Here is a 21,232-nt window from a genome sequence, read left to right on the forward strand (position 1 = left end):
ATAAACCCATTTACGTGGGAATGAGTGATTTAGATATTTCAAAAATTTGCTTGTATGAATTTCACTATGACTATATGCTTCCTACATTCGGCAGGGAATGTAGAGCGATGTATACCGACACGGACAGTCTGATATACAGTGTCGAGTGCGACGACGTTTACTCGTACATGAAACGCGATCTCGCGCGATTCGACACCAGCGATTATCCTGACGATAATCAGTATGACTTGCCACGCGTCAACAAAAAGATACCTGGTCTGATGAAGGACGAGAACAATGGTCGTATCATGACCGAGTTCGTAGGACTGAGGGCAAAAATGTATACTTCAAGGTGCAGGACTGCACGAGAATTGTTAAAAAAGCCAAGGGTGTCAAAGGTTACGTTATCGATAGAAATATAACATTTGACGACTACAAGGATTGTTTGGATAATTTCACCGTACAGTCTCGCAATCAAAATTTGATTCGATCGAAGCTGCACCAAGTTTTCTCGATCAGTCAGAGAAAGGTAGCCCTCAGTCCGTACGACGACAAGCGTTTCGTTACACCCGGCACCGCGGCGACTCTACCCTGGGGACATTATAGTCTCAAAAAATAATTTATTTATTTATTTATTTTAAGAATACATATATTTTTTGTCATGATACATCTTAATAAAAGTTCTTATAAAACATTGTTCTTATTTATCCAGGAATTGTGCGACCTGTCGAATCCCAGCCACTTAACGAACACGTTATCGCCCTTTCTGCGCAATACTCTCTCCACCAGATACACATCGGGGTTGATAGTTTTCGAAAGCTCGTATTCTTAAAATCCACCCAACAGTTCCGTACCCCTGGAATCCTTGAGGAGATACGTAACGGGATTGGTCCTCTGCACTTTCGCCACCTCGAATATTTCGGTCGTCCAATTTGGCGTGTAGCCTTTGGCGAACATCTGCTTGTATTTACTAATTCGTACGAAATCGCCGACTTTGAACTTGGCACGACCTGCGACCTTGATGTGACTGTATACTGTCTTGAGTAGCTTATCTGCATGCTCGGGTTTCACATCCACGGGACGCATTCACGTGGTACGATGCTTTCGCACATTGTACGCATCCACCAACTCTTGCAGCATAGCGCGCCACTTGTAATTGCCGTTCAGCGTAAATCGTTTCCACATTTCCGTCTTCAACGTACGATTCCAGCGCTCGACTATCGACGCTTTCATCACGCTGTAAGTCGAGTAGTGATTTATTCCGCGTTTCTTCATCAACGCCTGAAAGTCACTGTTGTAAAACTCCTTGCCGTTGTCGGTCTGTAAATTTTTCGGACATCTGCCGATCTTTAGGATTCCCGTCATTGCCGTCGTCACTTCTCTGCCGCTCTTGGTCTTTAATGCCACCGACCAAGCGTATTTCGAGAGGGTATCGATTACAGTGAGAATGTACTGGTGACCCACATCGACGTAATTGCGCATATCAACAAGATCGGCCTGCCAGAGATCGTCGAAGCCGCGCACGATGTCTCTTTTGCGTGGAAAATTTATCCTCGCCAGTGCATGGAGCTCCTCCACCAACTGTATCTTTTCTTTGCTCATTTTTTTCAAAAATGGACAGATTCTTAGAATTTATAATTATTGATAAGTGTTTCACGTATCAGATCTTCCTTACTTACTTTATCATCCAATTTTTCACAAATTGTTTGCAAAATTTGGTCCATCTTTTTCTCAAATTGTTCATTAAGTTTATTTAATGTCATTGTCAAATATTGTTTAAATTCAAGCAGTAAATATTCTAAATTTGGTTCGTGAAAGTGTTTCCTACTCTCACCATCCAGTCCAATTCCAAATTTATTTATCGACATTTCAAAATAAATGCACTACTGTCACTTTTTTTTTTTTCAAAATTCAGTCTCTTGTTCCTCGTTATTATTATTATTCCTCTTTTTGATGGCTCGTAATGCCGAGAGTATACAGTCTACGATGTATGTTAAGCAAATGCAAATTTTACAACAATCATCAGACATTTAATTTTTTTTTTACCTCGTGCTACCGAAAGACGTTGATATTACACTGAGGTAAGAATGTAACGTGCAACTTTCTTTTACGATAAGATCCTCGTCGCGCAACTCCTCGATTATCGACTGTATCTCGTTGTGATGACTCGTATTACCGGCAGCCACCGATGCGATCAAAAGTCTTAAACGTTCGATCAATTCATTCGGATCGTTCCAATGTACGTAGTTGATTGGTCCCTCGGTGACACGCATAAGACCTTTACTCCTTTTGTTTTTGATGATGTTGACGCTTTAATGACGCCTGATGTTGACGCGTCAGACGTTGACGATTTTCTTGCTGGCGCGTCAGACGTTGACGATTTTCTTGCTGGTGCGTCAGACGTTGACGATTTTCTTGCGCCTGATGTTGATGGTAACCGATCAGGCAGTAACATTGGTTTTCCCAATAACAATGGTTTCATAATTTCTGTATATTTTACACCTTTATTACCCTTGGTTTCTTTTAAAGTATCGTTTAACAGTTTATGCGCCTCAGTTTGACTGAGAATACTCTTGTATTGTTCCAAATCTTCGGGTTTTATAATAGCTCGATTGGGTTCTCTCAGGAAAACTAGTTCATAAGTACCTACTGTACCGGTGTATAGCGTCTTATCGAGAATAATATCTCCTTCATGACTAATATCAAATTTACATCTACCAAGCGTCAGTTGTTCATTTTTATAACGAGGTCCAAAAGCACGATCAATCAAGTTTTCCCTATCCGTCAGAAGTAATTTAATATACTTGCCAGGGATCGGATGTATTCGATTATGTTGAAAGGCATATTGTAACAAGCGTGGTTCCTCGTTTTCATCAATATTTAATTTTTCTAGAAAATTTTTTTCGAATCGGGCGACGTTTGATCGGTTATAGAAGACTCGTCGTCGGTTATGAAATCCAATGGATTCGTAATAGTTTCATCACTACTATTAAGATTCTTCGCTCTTTTAGCAACTCGATGCGGTGTCGATGTGAAGTAGGCTCCCCTCCTCAATTTATCGTTGTATTTGAAAAAAGAATTATTATTATTATTTATGTTATCACTATCCTCCGTTTGCGAAACGTGTTTCTTCAATGGATCGACTATCGGCTTGAATGTCTCGTTCAAACTGCTCTCCATTATCGCCTTCTCCGATTTCAAGGCACGATGCTTATCGCGAATGACCTCGCTCGTCTTGGCGATCCTCTTCAGAAGCGATTTTTCATCCATCTCGATGCTGTATACAACAGCTTTCCCCGAATTGAACCGACACGGTTTTTAATCGACCTGTTACTGACGCGGTTTCTTAACAGATCCGACCGGCCTGTTCGTCGGCACTCGACTATCTGACGCTGTTTTTTAACCTGACACTCTCAAGGTCGTGATCGTGGCGTACTCGTTGAAACCTTACCGGCCTGATTATCGACACCCAAGGCCGTTCACTCGATCGTGGCGTACTCGTTGAAACCTTTGCGATATCGACCGTTATTCAGAGAGCTATCCTTGTCTATTACTAAGAAACCGTAATCGCGACTCCAACAGGTCGAACATAATGTGAGAAATTTCTCATACGACATGGAACTGTTGACGTGATCGTTGAAAATATGCTTCAGATTAGTTCCATCCTGCTTAAATATTATTAGCAAGTTTGCGTTATCTCGTATCAGATGCTTTGGTATTTTCGCATAAGTCCGACAGAGGTAGAAGCAATCGATGTTGGAATGTCTACCCATGCAAAAGTAGTCCCTTATATTGTCCTGCTTGTCGTTGGCCACATCCTCGAATATGAAAATGGAATTCGGCTTTGCATCCGCGACGTTCACAATCTCGCAATTGTATGAAAATTGAAAGTAACCAATTTCCTCCGTGTCCTGCAGAAGCTGCTCCAGATATCGATACTTCGGTTGCTACAGCGATTTCGAGTAGACGTACAGATTCTCGAATCTCACACCGTGCGGACGCTCAATGAGGCTCAGCAGCACGTTTGTCTTACCGCAATTCGACGGACCGCAAACTATGCAGCGTATCGTAGATGGTAATAGCGATCCGTGACGTTTTTTTATTTGCGTGGTAGCATCGTGAGCATCCAAATTTGTCACGCGAATAGTCGGCACGTGCTTCACGAAATGCATCCTCGTTATTAACTTTCTGGCATAGCTGTATCGTTCATTTATATTTCGCGAATTACGGAACTATTCGGTCAGTTGCCATTACGATGGCGTTCATGCTAGTCGTCGTCGATTCTCTGCATAGCGTAATCCGTGAGGACTGAGAAGAAGTGCAAGAACTGCATTAGGTTTACCACAATTTGATGGACCACATACTAATGCTCTGATAGTATTAGGTAATAATATTCTATGTCTTCGTTGTTCTTCTGCACTTGTTGAATATTTATTATCTAAATTATAAACTGGTATTCGTAGATTTCGCTTTATAAAATTCATTTTTACTTTATACTGCAATTCAAGGTTAGTTGAGGGGTATATATAGAGAATGCACCCAAGAGAGTGAGTCAGTCAGTTTAAATCATGATCATAATAGTGATTGATTCTCGTATTGGTGATTTGACAGAAGAGGAATTAAAGTATGTACCAAAGGTGATTCTTACAAAATATTATTCACATGAAATAAAATATTTGTGGAATCGATTACCTGACCATATAAAATATGATAATGAAATTATAGAATATCGTTCGCGTACAAAACATTATAATCAACCGTGGTCACGAAGTTTCATTGATGGTCCTATACCAGCTGTAAAAGATTGTCATAAATGTCAAATTTTAAAACAAAAGGAAAAAGAGGTAGAGGACTAGTTAATAGTGTTATTAATGCTCTTCCATTTGAATTACATATACCTGGGTATCAATTTTGTGGACCAGGTACACATTTAAACAAAAGATTGACAAGAGGAGTCAGTGGTGTTTAAAGTTCCCATTTATAACCCCGGACACGTTAGACATATTGAAATAAAGACTGTTATTATTGAAAATAGGTTTATAAGAGCAATGGAATAATTATATATTTATTAAAATTATAAATACCCCTATTGAATTTCATTTGAATTCGCTTGAAAGAGAATGATGTGCGTGAAAAAGAGGACGGGATGGCAAGCCTAGTGGTGTTAATCAACTTGATGCTGCTTGTAAAGAGCATGACATTGCATATTCAAAAAACAGTGATCTGAAAGAGCGACACGAAGCTGATCGAATTCTTGCTGAAAGTGCAAAAAAACGTATAACTGCTAAAGACGCTAAATTTTCAGAACGTGCAGCTGCTTTAGCTGTCTATGGAGCAATGAAAACAAAAAGAAAATTTGGTATGGGTGTTGTAAAGAGGAAGAGAAAGAAGAGAATTATTCCAAGTGCAAAACGAGGAGGATTTTTACCATTTTTAGCACCTATTTTAGCAGTTCTTTCAGCCGTTGGATCATTAGCTGGTGGTGCTGCTAGTATTAGTAAAGCAGTGAATGATGCTAATGTGCAGCACGAAAACGATTAGAAGAATTAAAACGTCATAATAAATCAATTGAAGGACAAGGGCTTTATTTGGCTCCTTATAAGAGAGGTCGTGGATTACGAAACAAATAAAAGACAGAGGAAGAAGAAAAAAATAAATAAATGACGTAACAACCAATATATATCTAGAGAAAATGTTAAAAAATTTACCAGGATTTCGAGGTGTTTATATGCGTACAAATTTACCTAAAAAAATTCGTAAGAAAGAATGTGCAATTGTAAATTTGGATAATAAAGAAGGATCTGGTACTCATTGGGTTGCATATATAAAAAATGGAGATAATATGAAATATTTTGATTCGTTTGCAAATTTAAAACCACCGAAAGAATTAATAGATTATTTTGGTGAAAATACAAAAATCGTATATAATTATAAACAATATCAGCATTATTTTGAAAAAAATTGTGGTCATCTTTGTATTAAGTTTCTTCGTGAAAATATATAGAACTATCATAATATATTTCTTCAGTCTCTTTAAAATGTCCATAACGTTAACATTAAACGATACAAACTCACAGCTAGAATCTTATTATTTTCCATCTATTGAATTGGAAAATGATGAAGATTATGAAATTGGTTTAATTAGTTTTGAAGCTTTTAATTCTATACCAAATATTGACGCAACTAACGATAAATTTTATTTCGATATTTTCAATATAGATATTCCTCATGGTTCGTACGAAATAGAAGCATTGAATGATTTTTTACGTGAATCACTGTCAGCAAATGAAGTAAATCCAGACAATATTGAGAATTATCCAATTACAAAACGTGATAATAATACAACTTTAAAAAGTGAAATCTTCTGCATTTATGATATACATTTTGAAAAATCCAACAGTATCGGATTGTTACTTGGATTTACTAAACGTACAATTTTGGCAAACAAATGGCATAAATCAGACTTTCCTACTAACGTTAATAAAGTGAACATTTTGCGAATAAGCTGTAGTATTACAACAGGAGCCTATAGCAACGGATCGTTAGTGCACACAATTCATGAATTTGCACCAATTGTACACTCCGGGAAATATATTCTGTCCAACTTATAACCAAATGTTTTAAAAGGTCGTACATCAATAGCGGTCAACACTTTTCCACATCTCGCTGGTTACCTGGTCTAGCACCGAGTCCTGAAAGTCCCGAGCAATAAACTGGGAACAATCGAAGAACCCTAATATACCTGATACTCTAATCACTAATCTAAAATTACTATTTTTGTATTTTTAATCAAACATATTTGAAATTATTACGAATACATTCCTTGTATTTTTAACATGAAAATGAGTCCAAATACGACATTAATCGAACAATTATTTCTTTTAGTTATACCTTGAAGCTGCTACTTTATTATCTATAAATTCTAAGAAAAATTCAATATTACTATATATCTTCGTTATGCGTTAAGTTAAAATAAATCTCCAAAATATTGGAAAGGACATAAACATATTATTAAAAAATTAACAAATATAAATTTTAGTTTAAGATATAATTGACAAATAAATGTAAATATTTTAAAATACTATCTTCAAAAAGAAAAAGGTTAATCATCTCATAAAATTAAAAATTTCAATTTTTTTAGTATGATTCTGCTACGGGTTAATTGATGCTTATTTGGATTATTTATAGACATATTGGAATAAAATAAATTTGATTTTTAACAGGTTTTAATAAAATGGGAGATGCAAGATATAACTAATATAGAAATAATAGTCCGAATAACGTCATTTTTGGATTCATTTTCATGTTAAAAATACAAGCAATGTATTCATAATAATTTCAAACCTATTTGATTAAAAATATAAAAATTGTAATTTTGGATTAGTGATTAGAGTATCAGGTATATTATAGGGTTCTTCGATTGTTCTCGGTTTATTGCTCGGGACTCGGCACTAGACCAGGTAACCAGCGTGATGTGGAAAAGTGTTGACCGCTATTGAAGTATGGCCTTTTAAAACATTTGGTTATAAGTTGGACAGAATATATTTCCCGGAGTGTACCACCTGGGTATAAAATTGTTGAGATACCACCAAATGTAATATATCTCCCGGTAACTCAAAAAATTATAAATCATTTAATTATACGTATTTTGGACCAAAATGATAATTTAGTTCATTTTCGTGGTGAAGAAATTACTGTTCGATTACATATTAAAAAGAAGCATAAGTAAAATGCTTATATATAATCAAAAACATCATCTTTCAACTCTCATTCCTGGAGTAACTCGTGAATCGGAAGTACAACTTAGTATAAGAGGTTTAAATCTATCAAATATTAAATTTCTACAATCATTAGGTTACATTGTGAAAAATGATCGACATACTAGACATTCAAGAATCAACCGTGTTGGACAATCGAATATCAAAAATTCACATTCATGGATATAATCCTTATGCCAATACAAATTTGAGAAATAATGATGAAATTAGAATTCCAATCCAACATCAAGATCTATATATATTACCAAGTCAAAGTTTTCTCTACATAGAAGGAAAAGTAACAAGAACTGACGAAGGTAAAGATGAAGTATTTCTTGACCCACAAAAAACAAGCTTTGCTTGTAAAAAAAGGACGGCAAGTACATAAGTCGTATCTAGTATGATTAATATATAGTAATATAAAATATTTTAATTAAAAAAAAGTAGTGAAATCCAAATGTTAGGCAAGTATAAATTTTTTCCATGGCGAAAATTGAAATTTATAAAAAAGTAAATAGTAATACAAAAATTACTTGCCAGGCCCGTTGTATGCAATCGTATTAAATAGCCACATTTTTAACTTACGAGAAGCAATGCTTATATTGCAAGATAGCAACTTACACATGAATATTACGGGCCCGGCAAGTAATTTTTGTATTACTATTTACTTTTTTCTAAATTTCAATTTCAGCCATGGAAAAAATTTATACTTGCCTAACATTTGGATTTCACTACTTTTTTTTAATTAAAATATTTTATATTACTATATATTAATCATACTAGATACGACTTATGTACTTGCCGTCCTTTTTTTACAAGCAAAGCTTGTTTTTTGTGGGATCTTATAACGTTTTGTAAGAATATAGGAATTAAAACTAAAAATTCTTTTAACTAATTCAATCTAATAAAACAATTTCCAATGTTCTCATCGTTCCATAATGTAAAGCTTCAATTCGAGATATTAATTTATTAATCTATTAAATATAATACAAATTATTACAATGATGAGTTCTTATCATAATTACACTTTTAGAGGCATTTAACATAGGATTCAATGACTGTTTGAGTTATATTTTCAACATCATATACCCAATATCACATTAAAGCCTTTCGCTTTCAAAAATTTGTTTCTAAATTTACCTTTAAATCCACTTTTTTCTTAGGTGTTACTCTCACTATCATCTTTGCATTATGGCTCTTTCCCTGGTAAACTAGTGACATATATATATTCTTTTCATTAATATAAACTGTAAAATATATACCAGTTAATGCAATGGAAGTCTATGTTTTTTAGGTATACTGCTTTCAGTTTCTTGAAGTTACACACTGTATGTTCTATTACATGTGAAATATTGAAATTATGAATTCCTTTCATATTTACACATTTACATGATTTTATTATAATTTTCATCAACTATGTTATTTCTAATTCCAAAGTTGTATGCCCAAAATCACCTGCAGGCACTTCACTCTCAAGGATTTTCTTATAAATTAACTCATATTTATCCATCACTTTGTTAGCTGTTAACCTCAACATCAACTTTGAATTATGGCACTTTCTCCAGCACACTAGTGCCATTTATATTTTCCCTTCATTAGTATAAACTAGGAAATACACCAATTTATACAATGGATGCCTCTCTTTATTAAATATACAGCTTTCAGTTTCCTAATTTTATTCACCATATGCCTGATCACATGTAAAATATTGCAATCATGAATTCTTTTCATATTTACACATCCACATAAATTTATTATAATTTTCATTAACTATGTGATTTCTAATTCCAAAGTTGTATGCCTAAAATCACCTGCAAGCACTTCACTCTTAAGGATTTTCTTATAAATTAGCTCATATTTATCCATCATTTTCTTAGCTGTTACCGTCAATATCAACTTTGAATTATGGCACTTTCTCCAGCACACTAGTACCATTTATATTTTCCTTTCATTAATATAAACTAGGAAATACACCAATTTATACAATGGAAGCCACTCTTTTGTGGATATACTGCTTTCAGTTTCGCAAAGTTATTCACTGTAAATTCTATTGCATGGAAAATATTAATATGATGACTTCTTTTCATTGTTTCATTTCTAGATGACGTTATCATTAAAATTATGATTTAATTGACTTATATATTTCAAAGGGTTTATGCCCAAAATCACCTGCAAGCCTTTCGCTATTAAAAATTGGCTTCCAAATTAATTTTTTAATTTCTCCACCTTTTCCTTAGGTTTAACTCTCAACATTAACTTTGCATTATGGCTCTTTCTATGGTAAACTGGAATCATTTCTGACTTCTTGTATTAAATATTACAGCTTAACCCTGCACAATGACACAATAAACATGTTATTGTAAATCAATCTGAAATAAAATCTCACTAAGTACCAAAAGATATATTACATATTATATTATAAAAATCAAAGTTATTCTTATAAAAAATTAAATTTGAATAATTTTTTTGGTAATAATAATAATTTCTTTCTATTCTGATTGGGGAAGCGTAGGTAAATATATGGTTTTAATACTTTTTTATATTATAATTGAATATTAAATAACGATTAGAAAATATTTATCTGCTTTTCTTTAATCGTAGTAATAAGAAAGATTTATTGTCTCATGGAAAATTGTTTCTATATATGATATAACCTATCGGACAGTTGAAATCCATATGAGTTTAAAGAAAAGAAAAATTTAAACATGAATTTTGTTATTGATTTCCATACCTGGATGTTTAGCATATGTTTAAACCTCATCCTTCTCTGTTTCATTTACAACCTTTGTTAATCTGCATTCTCCAATGACAGGGTATTTCCAAGAATTGTTATAGCATTTGGCACTGGTTGGCATCAAACTGCAAACTATGAAATAATGCCTATATATAACTTTGTTTTAATTAAACAAATTCTTTTTACAATGTACTTAGTTTACATGAAAATGTTTATGTTTATAGCTATTGAGACACTACCCTGTGTCTTAATTATGAGTGAATGTAACAAGATTATCCTTATCTGTTTTATCTGCAATAACCTGCATTTTTGAATAACAGGGTATTTCAATAACCTTTGAAGTACACCTGGAAAGAGAGACTCAACAAAGTAATTGTTATATTTTAATACATGCTTGAGCTGAATTGAAAAATAAATAAATAAACAATTAATTTTTAATTACATACATTTTAAGCGGTTGAATGAGTTACACATACTTTACCATGTGATAATGAACAATTGGCTTATCTTTTTCTTTCGCTAGTAAATTGACATATCATTGAGTCATCAACAGTTAATCACATTTCAAACTACTGTTTCCATTGCTCAACCAGTACTCCGTAGTTGCATTAAACCAAAGCTCTGTTTTCCAGCAACACATGGCAGCACTATCTTCATTATCTATTTTATTTGTAACTCTTTGCCCGAGTGGTGGAGAAAAAGGACTCTATTCTTAACAAAAATAATGTAGTTACTAGTCTGTTGGCAGCCCACAATCTGGCACTCGCCCTCTCTTTATTTTTGTGAAAGTTCTGCTTGGTTCAAATACAAATCTCTACAGAATTTTATTCGCCTCTCCACCCGACCCGCCTAAGGGGGGAACAACAGGCTAGGTCTTTTCTTCCGAGTAGTTACTCATATGTCAATTTGCCCTATCACGCCGAATTACGTCTGGGCCTGGGAACTCTATCATTGTTTAGGAGCAAAAATTTCTAGTTTACAAATACGTAATATGCTGTGGGCGCCAGGCCCCCTTTTCCTCGGGACCGCTCCTACCTTTTACTTTTTCCCGATTTTCCCGTTACTCCCCATAGGCCGCCGGAAAATTCCGCTGGGGAGTCTAACTTAGGCTCAGACCGAAAATTCGTCGACCCGGTGTCGCTACTGGCCTCAGGGTCGCCCGAGTTGGCAAAATTGGCTGCTCTAATTCCGTTACTTGCGTTAATTAGGCTACAAATTAGCCACAGGTGTCTCGCCTCTAGTTTTAGATTTGGCCGATTCGATACTACTTACTACGACTCCCCCGACCGGTTGCACATGGTCGGGTAGAGTATGTGCTCGCGGTAATAACCTCTTAGTTTCCTACCTTAGGCTTATCCGCTATGATTCCCCTTTTCTTGCCTCGCTTTTGTTTGGCCGAACGCAAGGGAAAAGAACTTCTGGGCCCAGAACCTGTCACCTCGTGACCTTTCTTCCTCACTAGAGGCTTTCCTTACGATCGGATCTCCTATTACTCCTTTCTTTCCTGGCACTCCCGTGCAAGCACAAAATTCGGCCGCTTTCTCGCTCTAGGGTTTCCTACGCAATGCCTCTCTCCTGCCTTCGTTTCTCGGGATCGGCCCTTGGCGGCGCCACCAGGCTATAGGCGACACTCAGCCTCACTGCTCTAGAGCGCGGAACTTAAATCTCTGTACGTGCAGGTTCACCTCGAACCTACCACGTTACAACTCCTCCTCCCTTAGACCTTACTAGGATCTCGTTTCAAGAATGGGATGGGATGAAGGATACCAGACACGTAATAAAGAAAAATACAAATCTATTTCCAATAGGCTTTACAATAACTGCCCTTTTAAAAATTTTAAAGGTAACCAAACAAACAAACAAAATTATTAGAATACATCTTCTTTAATGGGCCGTCCACCGGGCGACTCTCCAATTGGAACCGGTATACCCGAGCATCAAAACACAAAAAAAACTCTCCCCTTCCTGGGGCATCCTCCTCACCGGACCATTCTTCGGAGGTCTTGTAACAACAAAAAAAACTAGTTCTCCTGATGACAACCCTACATCTCCCAAGGCCCCTAGCCCCAATGCCTTCTCGCAAAAAAAAAAAATCTTCTCTTTCATTTTTAATTGCCATGTAAGGCCCACCATTCGGCACGTCGGGCCTCACAATTTCGGCCTCCAGGGCGACGGCCCGTGACTCCTCCTGGCATAGGGAGATTAGCAGTCCAGGCCAGGCTCGCCGGTCTCTGCGGCGGAGGAAGCCGCATCTGTCCCCAAAATTTTGGACCACACCGAGGACAAGTCGCCCGATTCTCGTATGCCCACCCGCACCCTTTGCAGAAGGGTCTGTTCGGAACGGCACGACATCGTTGGTACGTGTGTCCTCGGTACCCGCAGGCCCAACACTCGCTATATGGGCGAGGCCCCCTCATCCAAGCCCTCTCCTTTTGAGCCAGATTCTCAGGCTCAGGCGGCGGCGCAGGCTCCTCTATGGGATCGTTCCCGCCTACTTCTGCCTCCGGCTGCTGCCAAAAGTCACCCGGGCGGACCAGGAGTTCTCCCCTTACTGGGCTGAGACTATCGCGACGCCGTACGGGGCCCAAGGCCGCGATTTGGGGTATCTCCTCCACCACGTTATTCTCTGGTGCCGATTCCAGCTCGCCGGCTGCCTCCTCTATTCCGGGATCCGCTCTGGGGGGTACATATATGCACCGTCCCTCCCGGTAGTGGCCCCTTGTTCGCTGCATTCTTCTCTTTATTTTTACTTGTCAATTTAAGCTGTAATAAAAAAAAAACAATTGTAGGCGAATCATTATTAAGCCTTTAGCGGTTCTTTCGTGGCCTCAAGCGTGTCCTCCAGGCTAACGGAGCCTTCCCGTCCTGGCTGTTACTTCCGTCCCCTGTATCATCGGTTACAGGATTTTTAAGGTGAACCCTTTCCCCTGAAATAGTCTGGCCGGAAGGGCAGGGAGTGGTAAAGGGGGTAGCGGATCGGACGTTTGGAGTTTCAATCTTCCCCGGGAAGGATTCGCTGCTGATCGTGGCGCGGAAAGGCTTGAGGTCCGAAATATGAGCCTTAGAGATAATACGCCCGCTGGCGTCACTTATTTCATATACCGTCGCAGACAACGCTTTCCTTATAGTAAACGGTCCTACATAAGTAGGCGCAAGTTTCGCATTAAAGCTCTCGGCGGCGGATGACAGGGCGTGATTACGCTTCCACACCAAGTCATCCGGCTTAAATAGCAGGCTTCTTCGCCCACTATTATAGTATTTGGCCTGTCGGGCACTCGCTCGCTCGATATGAACCTTAACGAGGTCATGCAAGAGTCGCAATCGGGACATTCGGTCTGCCCACGCAGCTGGATCAGTCTTCTTCACCGACACAGGCTCTTCTATCTGCCTCCGTAGGTTGTTCCCTTCTTCGGGCTGTCGTCCGAAGTTGAGGTAAGCTGGTGACTCCCTTGTTGCTTCATGGACTGCACTGTTGATAGCGAACCGGAACTCATGGAGATGTAGATCCCAGGCCCGATGACTTTGTCCGGTGTAAGCTGATATCATGCTTTTGATTACTCGATTAACCCGTTCCACCGGGTTAGCCTGCGGATGGTAGGGAGGCGTGGTGTAATGCCGAATCCCTTGACCCTTAAGAAAACTGTCCAAATTTTTGTTGCTGAATTCGGTGCCATTATCTGTGAGCAGTATCTCTGGTGCTCCCCATCTATAAACTACCAATTCTTCAAAGGCCTGAGTGATTGTAGGTCCTGTGGCCCGACGTAGAGGCTTAAGTTCTACCCATCGGCTAAAGTTATCCAAGAAGACTACAATGTACTTGTATCCGTTTTTGCTCGGCGGCAATGGTCCCATCACGTCTGCTGCAACGACTGACCAGGGCTTTTCTACTATTCGCCCATCCATTAGTCCTGCGGGTGCTTCCTGGCTGGGTTTGGTCTGTTGACACACTTGACAACTTCGGACGAAAGATGAAACTGTTCGATGCATTCCAGGCCAATAATACCGGGCTAACAGGCGTTTGTAAGTCTTACTTACGCCTAAATGCCCCGAGGTAGGCTCGAGGTGTGCCTCCTCCATTGCCTTGGTTTGCAGGTCGTTAGATAGTACCAGTTTCCAGGCGTTGTAGTCCGAGCCTAACATCTCATGAGTCGGGTCAGGCCGGTGAACGTACAGTCTGCCTCTTTCCGTCTTCCAATCTGGATATGCCCTCTGATGTCGTGTCACATTCTGCATCCTGCGCCGATACCAATCGTCTGCAGAGTCTCGCATAGCTGCTATTGCGTCTGCGAGAGGCTTCTCTGCCTGGACTGCCGATTCCATGGCTCTCGACAGTGCATCAGGCACGTGGTGTAAAGCTCCTTTCCTATGTATTATGGTGTAGTCACAGGCTTGCAGTGACAGAGCCCACCGCGCTAGACGGCCAGTTGGATCCTTGAGGTTATTCAACCACCTAAGGCTACTGTGATCTGTAACCACGGTAAAAGGGTAGCCTTCTACGTAGGGGCGAAGCTTCTTGATGGCCCACACGACAGCAAGGCATTCCTTTTCTGTGGTAGCATATTTCCTCTCGGCTGATGTTAATATTCGGTTTATGTAAGCAATCGGGTGTTCCTGACCTTCAATCTCCTGTACTAGAACCGCACCGATGGCATAATCACTGGCATCTGTCTGGATGACAAAAGGCTTTGTAAAGTCCGGCCTGGCTAATACGGGAGCAGAACAGAGAGCTTCTTTTAACCTGATGAAGGTCTCCCCTTGTGCTCTTTCCCAGTGCCATTTTACATTTTTCTTCAGTAATTCTACCAACGGAAGTTTGTAACTGGCCAGACCTGAGAGAAATTTGGCATACCAGCCAATCATCCCCAAAAACCTTCTTAGCTGCTTCAAGTTTTGTGGTGGTGGATACTCCAGTATAGGCTTCAGCTTCTCCGGGTCCGGTGACAGGCCTTCCTTATTCACTACGTAACCTAGGAAAGTAACTTCTGACCGGCATAGCTTGCTCTTTTCCCAATTAATCTCGAGGTTCGCCCGCTCTATTATGGTTACTACTCGTTTGAGCCACTGCATATGCTCCTCGAAAGTTGTCGTGACGATTATTAAGTCGTCCAGATAGGCGAAGACGTTAGGCTCCAATTCAGGCCCAATCAAACGGTCCATCAGCCTCTGGAACGTTGCAGGCGCGTTGGTAAGCCCATACGGCATTCTCTTGAACTGGAATAGTCCTTTTCCCGGTACGATGAAGGCTGTAATCTCTCTGCTGTTCTTTTCTAACGCCACTTGGAAATATGCCTGACTGAGATCAATGGTAGAGATATATTTGGCGGATCTTAACTTGTCTAGTATAGCCTCCATATGAGGCAAGGGATAGGCGTCTTTACGAGTGACCTCGTTGACAGCTCGATAGTCAATGCAGAATCTGTGCTTGCCGTTAGGCTTCGGTACAATAACTGGGCAACTGGCCCATGCACTTTCTGACTTTTCAATGATCCCTGCGGCTAGCATCTTATCCACCTCAGCATGTGCTATCTCAAAAATCTTTGGTGAAATTCTCCGAGCTCGTTGTCTTATCGGGGTGCTACCTTGCACGTCTATATAATGTTCAACTAGACTCGTGATCCCAGGCGTATCCGATACAGGCTTGAAATGCTCGGCCTCCCAGGCCTTTACTGTAGACTGCTGCCAATCGGTTAAACCTTCCAAGGCAGCGCAGGCATGATTCTTAGGTCCCTTCGTATTCTTGGCCTCTTCCCCCGCAAACGGGTACCACTGGCCTTGTCTAGCTCGCCAGAGTGATTTAGCCAAATCCATTTCCAGCTCGAAGGTTCTAATGAAATCCATGCCTAGTATACACTCGTAGTCCAGTTTGGGGGCGACTCTCATTCGTAGCGTCTTCCTGAAGTTATCCACATCCAACTCCAGAGTAACGTCACCTAAGGTTTGGCTTAAGCTGCCATCACCGAGTCGTATGCCTCCCGCTGCTGATCTATCGATTTCCTCTTCTATCAGGGGCACAACCTGCTGTCCCAGATATGATCGAACGGTCCCCGTATCCAGCAAGGCTCTAATTCCCCGGCCTAGTAAGAATATCCATAAGAACGGTCGACTGTCCTGGTCTTCCTCGTCCTTTCTCACTGACCCGCTCACTGTAGAAACTTTGGCTAAAACTGAGATGTCTTCATCCGAAGGCTGAGTCGACCCCTGGTATGCTGCGTAGGGGAGACTTCTTCCATTACCCATTTGCCAAGTTTCGGTGATGGCGTCCACTGAAATCTGGAATTTTCTAAGGAAATCCATCCCTAGGATGACTTCTAAGGCCAAATCTGGGGCTATCAGGGTACTTAGCTCCTTTTCTGTGTTACCTATAGTCCATCTCATAGGTAATTCGCGAGCTATTGGAATAGGCCTTCCATTCGCCATTTGAACGTCAGCTTTTACTGGATCTCGACGGTCACGTGCAAGCCTCAATGCCAGCGCTCCTCCTACAATCGTCTTCACTGATCCAGTGTCTATTAGCCCATAGACATTTCTTCCATCCAATTTTATTCCAATACAGGCTCGCTGGTCTCCCCTGTCTGGAATGCGCCTTCCAGTACTGGGAGGAGTTACCTTAGCCACCACGGCTATAGGCTTCACCATGCCTCTCGACTCCTGGACTTCGCTCTTAGCTGGTAGGGTCTCGTTGTTCTCTTCAGAGGCGGCGATGACCCGGTTCACTCGCCTCTTTAATTGTTTTCCGGCTGCTGCACGACTGGGTTTGGGCAGGCTTGGCTGACTTCTTGCGTCAGATTAGGCCCTTTCCCCCGTAAGACATAAGGGCATTCGGCCTTCCAGTGACCCAGTCTCCGACATCTATGGCAAGGAAGCGTTTCCTTATCCCGTCTGATTTTAGCAGCCCTTTCCTCAGCGGTTAGAGTATTCCACGCAGGTTCTCCATTTTGAGGAGTTCCTGTCTGGGTGGAGTAGTCCTTGGACGCCTCTTCCCGCTGACTCAAGCTGGTTGGTGAAGTAGGACGCTCTGGGCTGGATGACGGTTTTGCCTTGGTCTTAGGCGTCCTCTTTTTTCCAGCCTTGTTGTCCTTCGTTGTCGCTTTTCCTTGGGTAGATTCATTTTCCATTGCTGCGCACTTTTCCGCGATGCGCTTTCCTCCCACATACATGGCAGAGGGAACCGGCAACACTGCAGTGGTAGCTTGACCTTTGCGCTGTTTTTCTTCCTGCCGAATTCCTTCCAATTCTTCTCCGAGTTTCCGAAGTTTCCTGTATGACGAGAAAGTACTTCTCAGGAACCTCTGCCTGTACCAAGGCTTCAGATTCATATACACTATGTCCAACTGCCTTTTCTCTGAGAGAGGGGGATCCATATAAGAGAATATAGTTTGCATATTCTCAAGGAATTCGACCATGGTTTCCTGGTCCCCCTGAAGGCGATCTTTGGCCTGCTGTTTGACCTTCCTCCTGGCATTTTTGGTCTTGAAGCGGCTTTTGAACTCCTTCTCAAAGTCTTTCCACCTCTTGCAATGCTGTCCTATTAGATGATGCCATTTCTCTGCCTCCCCGGTCAATACTACGGACAGTGCACTCATTATGGTCCTTCGGCCCAGGCCTGAGCCTTTTCGGCATCGTTCTAGCCGCGCTAGGAAGGAGTCAGCACTCTCCTGTTTCTCATTACTAAAGGAGATGCGCCATTTGTTTAGGACATCTACTGCTTTAGTTCCTATAATTTTGGGAGGCTTCCTCTTTCTCCTTCTTTGGTGAGCTGACCTCCTACTACCCCGACTTTCATCAGAGTCTTCAGAACTTGATGAAGACGAATGTCGATCGTCTGGGTCAGATCCTTTGTTTGACTCATCGGAGGAGCTATCTTCTTCACTGCTGCTGCTGCTTGAACTATCGCTGTCTTCACTCAGGCGTTTCCGATGTCCTTTCGGCCTTTCATGCTTCTTCTTACTTCCGTTAGTGTTCTGCCGACGTTCAGCTGTACCCTCCTTCCTTTTCTTCCTGCGTTTCTTCTCACTAGCCTCGTAAGATAGTCGAGTAAATAATTCCAAGGCTTTCCTCGCGGCCTCCCTCTGATCCGTATCGTAATTTTCATCAGGCTGTTCCTGCCTGTGAGTAGAGGTGAGTATTGCCTGGGATCTGGTGGTGGTAGTTGCTGAAGACGAAGTCGGCAGGGCCCGTACGTCGCTATGTTCAGTGGTCACCAGGGGTCTTGTTATTGGCGATGGTAACTTGGTGGAAACAGGTACTGGAAGTCGCCAGAATTCTTCCGTTGTTCTTCCTGTACTCGGCGATTGCTCTACCGCTGAGGCGATCGGACGGCCTAAAGAGGTTGTAGGATGGGTGCTGGTCATTGTTGTCGTAGCCAAAGTGATGATGGAAGTAGTCACAATAGTGGGCACTATTACTGTAATAGGTGGGCCACGTACCCCTGCGCCATCACTCAGGACTCCTTCATCTTGTGATGTTGGGTTATCACTCCCTGTCGCGGCAGTGGGTGAGGCTTCATCTCGCCTACTATCCCACCTGGCCGCTCCCGCTCCTTCCTGCTGTATCATTCGGTATCTCCTATAACGATCTTGCAACACCGGCAGTGTAGAATCTGTGTTTAGGCCTTCAGCTTCCATCGTCCTTTTCAACTCCACCGGCGATAGTCTCGCTATGTGGGCACTTAAAGATTCCCAGGAGGTTTTCCGCTCCAACCGGGATTGTGCTCTCTCGTCGCGGCCTTTGGACTTATTATCCTTGCCCATGGTTTCCAGATCTCCCCCGACTTCTGAGTGATATGATCGGCGACTCATGTTGCACTCCCTCGGTGTGGTGACGCGATGCTCCCTCGCTGAATCTCGCTTACCTTAGAAGAAGGGTTCACAATAGAAATTGACCAGTTTGGCCTTACTTTTTATTTACAATATTGGTCTACTTAATCATAGGCTTACATGAACTTAAAAAAAAAACAACTATTTACACGCCTTCTTCAGGCTCACTTCTCGTTATCTGTCTGGGCTTATCCGCCGCTGCAGGATAAAGCTTTTCCTTGGTGATGAGAGAAGTTCAGGGCAATATAGCATATATAGAAAATAAAGAAAGCTCTTCTTAGCTATTGTTTTTCTCAATGTCTCGACCCCTCTGGTACTACCACGATGAGGCGACTATTCGCGAGATAACTATCCAGGCTAACCGAATTGCCTTAAATTTTCCATTAATCCATGCGCCACAGGCTGCACTGAAGGGATAATGCGGGGCAGTCCGCGAGATCTTCCTCTCTCATCACCAGAAAAAATAAACATCTATCTATCTTACAGATAGAAAAAAAAACAAGCTTAATTACTTCAATTAATTAGGCTTCGCCTAATTATTCCGCAATATATGCCGTTCCTTAGGCTATTTATTTCGTAATATCGCATTAATATTATTTTATTACTATAAGCGGTATCCTTGTTCGAATAAATACGGTGGTAGAAGGACGGGTACTATTTCTCTATACGGTCTTATGTCTTTGACCCAGTCAGTAGCGTTCTCAATAATACAAATTCTAAGTAATAATGTACTTAGAATTTGTTATTGTCTCCGGGCGGTGCTCGGCTCTCCGCCGCGCCGCCTGAAAAAACGTAAACACCGCGTCGCGGTTACCCAGGCCTGGTCGATGTACGCCTCGCGCCCACCGACTCCCGCTCGTTGAAAAATAAATTAGTGACGGACTATTTTCCACTCACTAATTCATTTCAACAATTACCTGTAAGAAAAGCAATTAATGCGCCGAAGGCTGCACTAAGGGGTGTCGCGGGGAAGATTTTTCAGGAGCCTTCTATCACCGTAATTATTGTTTTATCTTTTTCGGCTTTACCCGAAACTTTTCGCTCGCCGCTTATCTTTTAATCTATTCGAAATCGGCCAAATTTCTTACTGCAGCCAATTCCCCTTTACCAACGATCGCCCCACGTTGGGCGCCATTTGTAACTCTTTGCCCGAGTGGTGGAGAAAAAGGACTCTATTCTTAACAAAAATAATGTAGTTACTAGTCTGTTGGCAGCCCACAATCTGGCACTCGCCCTCTCTTTATTTTTGTGAAAGTTCTGCTTGGTTCAAATACAAATCTCTACAGAATTTTATTCGCCTCTCCACCCGACCCGCCTAAGGGGGGAACAACAGGCTAGGTCTTTTCTTCCGAGTAGTTACTCATATGTCAATTTGCCCTATCACGCCGAATTACGTCTGGGCCTGGGAACTCTATCATTGTTTAGGAGCAAAAATTTCTAGTTTACAAATACGTAATATGCTGTGGGCGCCAGGCCCCCTTTTCCTCGGGACCGCTCCTACCTTTTACTTTTTCCCGATTTTCCCGTTACTCCCCATAGGCCGCCGGAAAATTCCGCTGGGGAGTCTAACTTAGGCTCAGACCGAAAATTCGTCGACCCGGTGTCGCTACTGGCCTCAGGGTCGCCCGAGTTGGCAAAATTGGCTGCTCTAATTCCGTTACTTGCGTTAATTAGGCTACAAATTAGCCACAGGTGTCTCGCCTCTAGTTTTAGATTTGGCCGATTCGATACTACTTACTACGACTCCCCCGACCGGTTACACATGGTCGGGTAGAGTATGTGCTCGCGGTAATAACCTCTTAGTTTCCTACCTTAGGCTTATCCGCTATGATTCCCCTTTTCTTGCCTCGCTTTTGTTTGGCCGAACGCAAGGGAAAAGAACTTCTGGGCCCAGAACCTGTCACCTCGTGACCTTTCTTCCTCACTAGAGGCTTTCCTTACGATCG

At 41.2% G+C, this 21,232-nt stretch overlaps 1 protein-coding gene across 1 annotated transcript; it reads right to left on the minus strand.

The window, feature by feature from the left end:
• Window positions 1–17,192: 17,192 nt before the first annotated feature.
• LOC136773753 (uncharacterized protein DDB_G0286299-like) lies at window positions 17,193–20,650 on the minus strand. The gene is made up of 4 exons (XM_066727667.1): window positions 20,647–20,650; window positions 20,395–20,524; window positions 19,407–19,411; window positions 17,193–19,321 (listed from the first exon to the last, which is right to left on the minus strand). Exons 1-4 carry the CDS (start codon window positions 20,648–20,650, stop codon window positions 17,193–17,195), a joined length of 2,268 nt encoding a protein of 755 aa, XP_066583764.1.
• Window positions 20,651–21,232: the final 582 nt, after the last annotated feature.

This window comes from Prorops nasuta, unplaced genomic scaffold (genome assembly GCF_024137725.1).
Source record: "Prorops nasuta isolate Cenicafe-Biocafe unplaced genomic scaffold, Cenicafe_Pnas_1.2 PNAS00005, whole genome shotgun sequence".
NCBI lineage: Eukaryota > Metazoa > Arthropoda > Insecta > Hymenoptera > Bethylidae > Prorops > Prorops nasuta.